The 1,633-nt window shown below is 38.4% G+C and overlaps 1 protein-coding gene across 1 annotated transcript in view; it reads right to left on the bottom strand.

Annotated features, from left to right (window-relative positions):
- CDK5RAP2 (CDK5 regulatory subunit associated protein 2) overlaps nt 1-1,633 on the bottom strand; it is a 70,404-nt gene that overhangs the window by 17,561 nt on the left and 51,210 nt on the right. The window contains exons 27-28 of the mRNA XM_031057259.1: nt 1,306-1,490; nt 34-159 (exon numbers count right to left, since the gene is read on the bottom strand). Coding sequence (XP_030913119.1) covers nt 34-159; nt 1,306-1,490 — 311 coding nt within the window. The remainder of the gene's footprint in view (nt 1-33; nt 160-1,305; nt 1,491-1,633) is intronic.

Raw genomic sequence — 1,633 nt, 5'->3', positions numbered from 1 at the left:
CTGGATTCAGTTTCTCATTAAACGAATTCTTACCTTGATCTAGTTCCTTGTCTGTTACTTGTCTCTCAAGCTGCTTCCTCAGTCTCTCATTAGTTTTTATGGAATATTCTAAACGCTGTCTCAGGATTCTAATTTCCTGCAGATGCTCCATTAATAACTCTAAATAAAGCAAGAGACCACTTCTTATTTAGAGCAGATGATTGTATTCTTTTACACTATGTACTCTTGTCAAATCTAATGGGTGTTAATTCTAGAAGATGACACAGAGCTGTTAAAAATGGCAGATATTGAATATCTGACTCCATAACACCCTTTTCCTATACAGTGCTCAAACCATGCATTCAGTGACAACTCCTACTCTACATTCTAACTTAAAGACTTTAAGGCTTTAACCTTTTAACTTTTTTTTCACTTTAAGACTCTTCAGATTTCTTCTTCCTACAAAAGTGGAATAGATAACAATTTTATCTACTTAAACCTTGCCTGTACTGAGGAAAGAATCCAAAAGTCTGCAATGCAGCTCCACACACCACCAGCACACATTTTTCCTTACAACAATAGGAAGCTCCCAGAGTAACTCAGAGAAATTTGACTTTCACTTAGACAATGCACTCCACAGTAAAGAAATCTGCTCTATCAAGTTTCATTACTGTACCTTTTCCTTCTTGCTTTGCTATTCTACAATTTTTCTTCCACTGGCTGCAAGTTTCATCCTTCCTCAGGAGCAGATCTGTTCTACCTGTCAGTGTGTGATGTGTCAGTTTATCCATGTCACACACTCCTGGTTTGCTCTGCAATATTTCTCCCTGAACAGGATGTGCCAGCTCAGCTATTAAATTTTCATTGCTGCCGATAAAGTACTGCAAGCATCACTTGTGTTTAGTGGAACTATCCAGGTCAAACATGACACCACTTATTAATTATGCAGCACTTAACAATTCTCAAGGAAACACAACACTGGCTCCTATAAAATTAGAAAATCTCTCCTTTTCCACATAATAATCTCTTGACAATTGTCTATTTTCACCTTATAACTTGTCTATTTAAAGAGTGTCTGGAGCAATGTAAAAGCTGGTAGCTTAAAACAACAAGGACACAAACTAACACACTTTATACTGCCTCAAAAAGAGTAATTCAGATGGTTGCCATCTCTGTGTGCCTCATCACTGAAACTGCAATGATTATGCAAGGAACTGGAAAGATGAGACAGACAAACTTTCTTCATTATTTCTTAATTAGTTCCCTTGTGTGTTATTTATCAGCTTTTCCCAATATCCAGCAAATCTTCCATGGGAAAAACATTACCTGGAGGAAACTTGCTTGGCAGAAGTGGCAGTGTGCTGTGCTGGCCTTCCAGGTCATGCCTGTGCTCAGGTGAGCCAAGAGGAGACTTCTCTGACACATCAAAGTCAGATGAGCTGTGAAGAGCAGATGGCACAGGAGACTCATCCTGCAGATGTTGGTACATGGTGGCATTCTTCTCGTTATTCCTTTTGTGCCAAATAAAATGGTTTAAAGTATAGAAGTTATTCTATGACTTTGGAAAGTGGACAGAAGATGCCAAATTTACACTGATTTACAGGTAAATTTATGTGACGGGGCATGAAAAACCACTGCACATCAGAGGTTGTAT

The sequence above is a fragment of the Geospiza fortis genome, unplaced genomic scaffold (assembly GCF_000277835.1).
Source record: "Geospiza fortis unplaced genomic scaffold, GeoFor_1.0 scaffold27, whole genome shotgun sequence".
Lineage (NCBI taxonomy): Eukaryota > Metazoa > Chordata > Aves > Passeriformes > Thraupidae > Geospiza > Geospiza fortis.
Note: the sequence above shows the minus strand (reverse complement) of the source record. Positions and strands in the feature narration are given on the sequence as shown.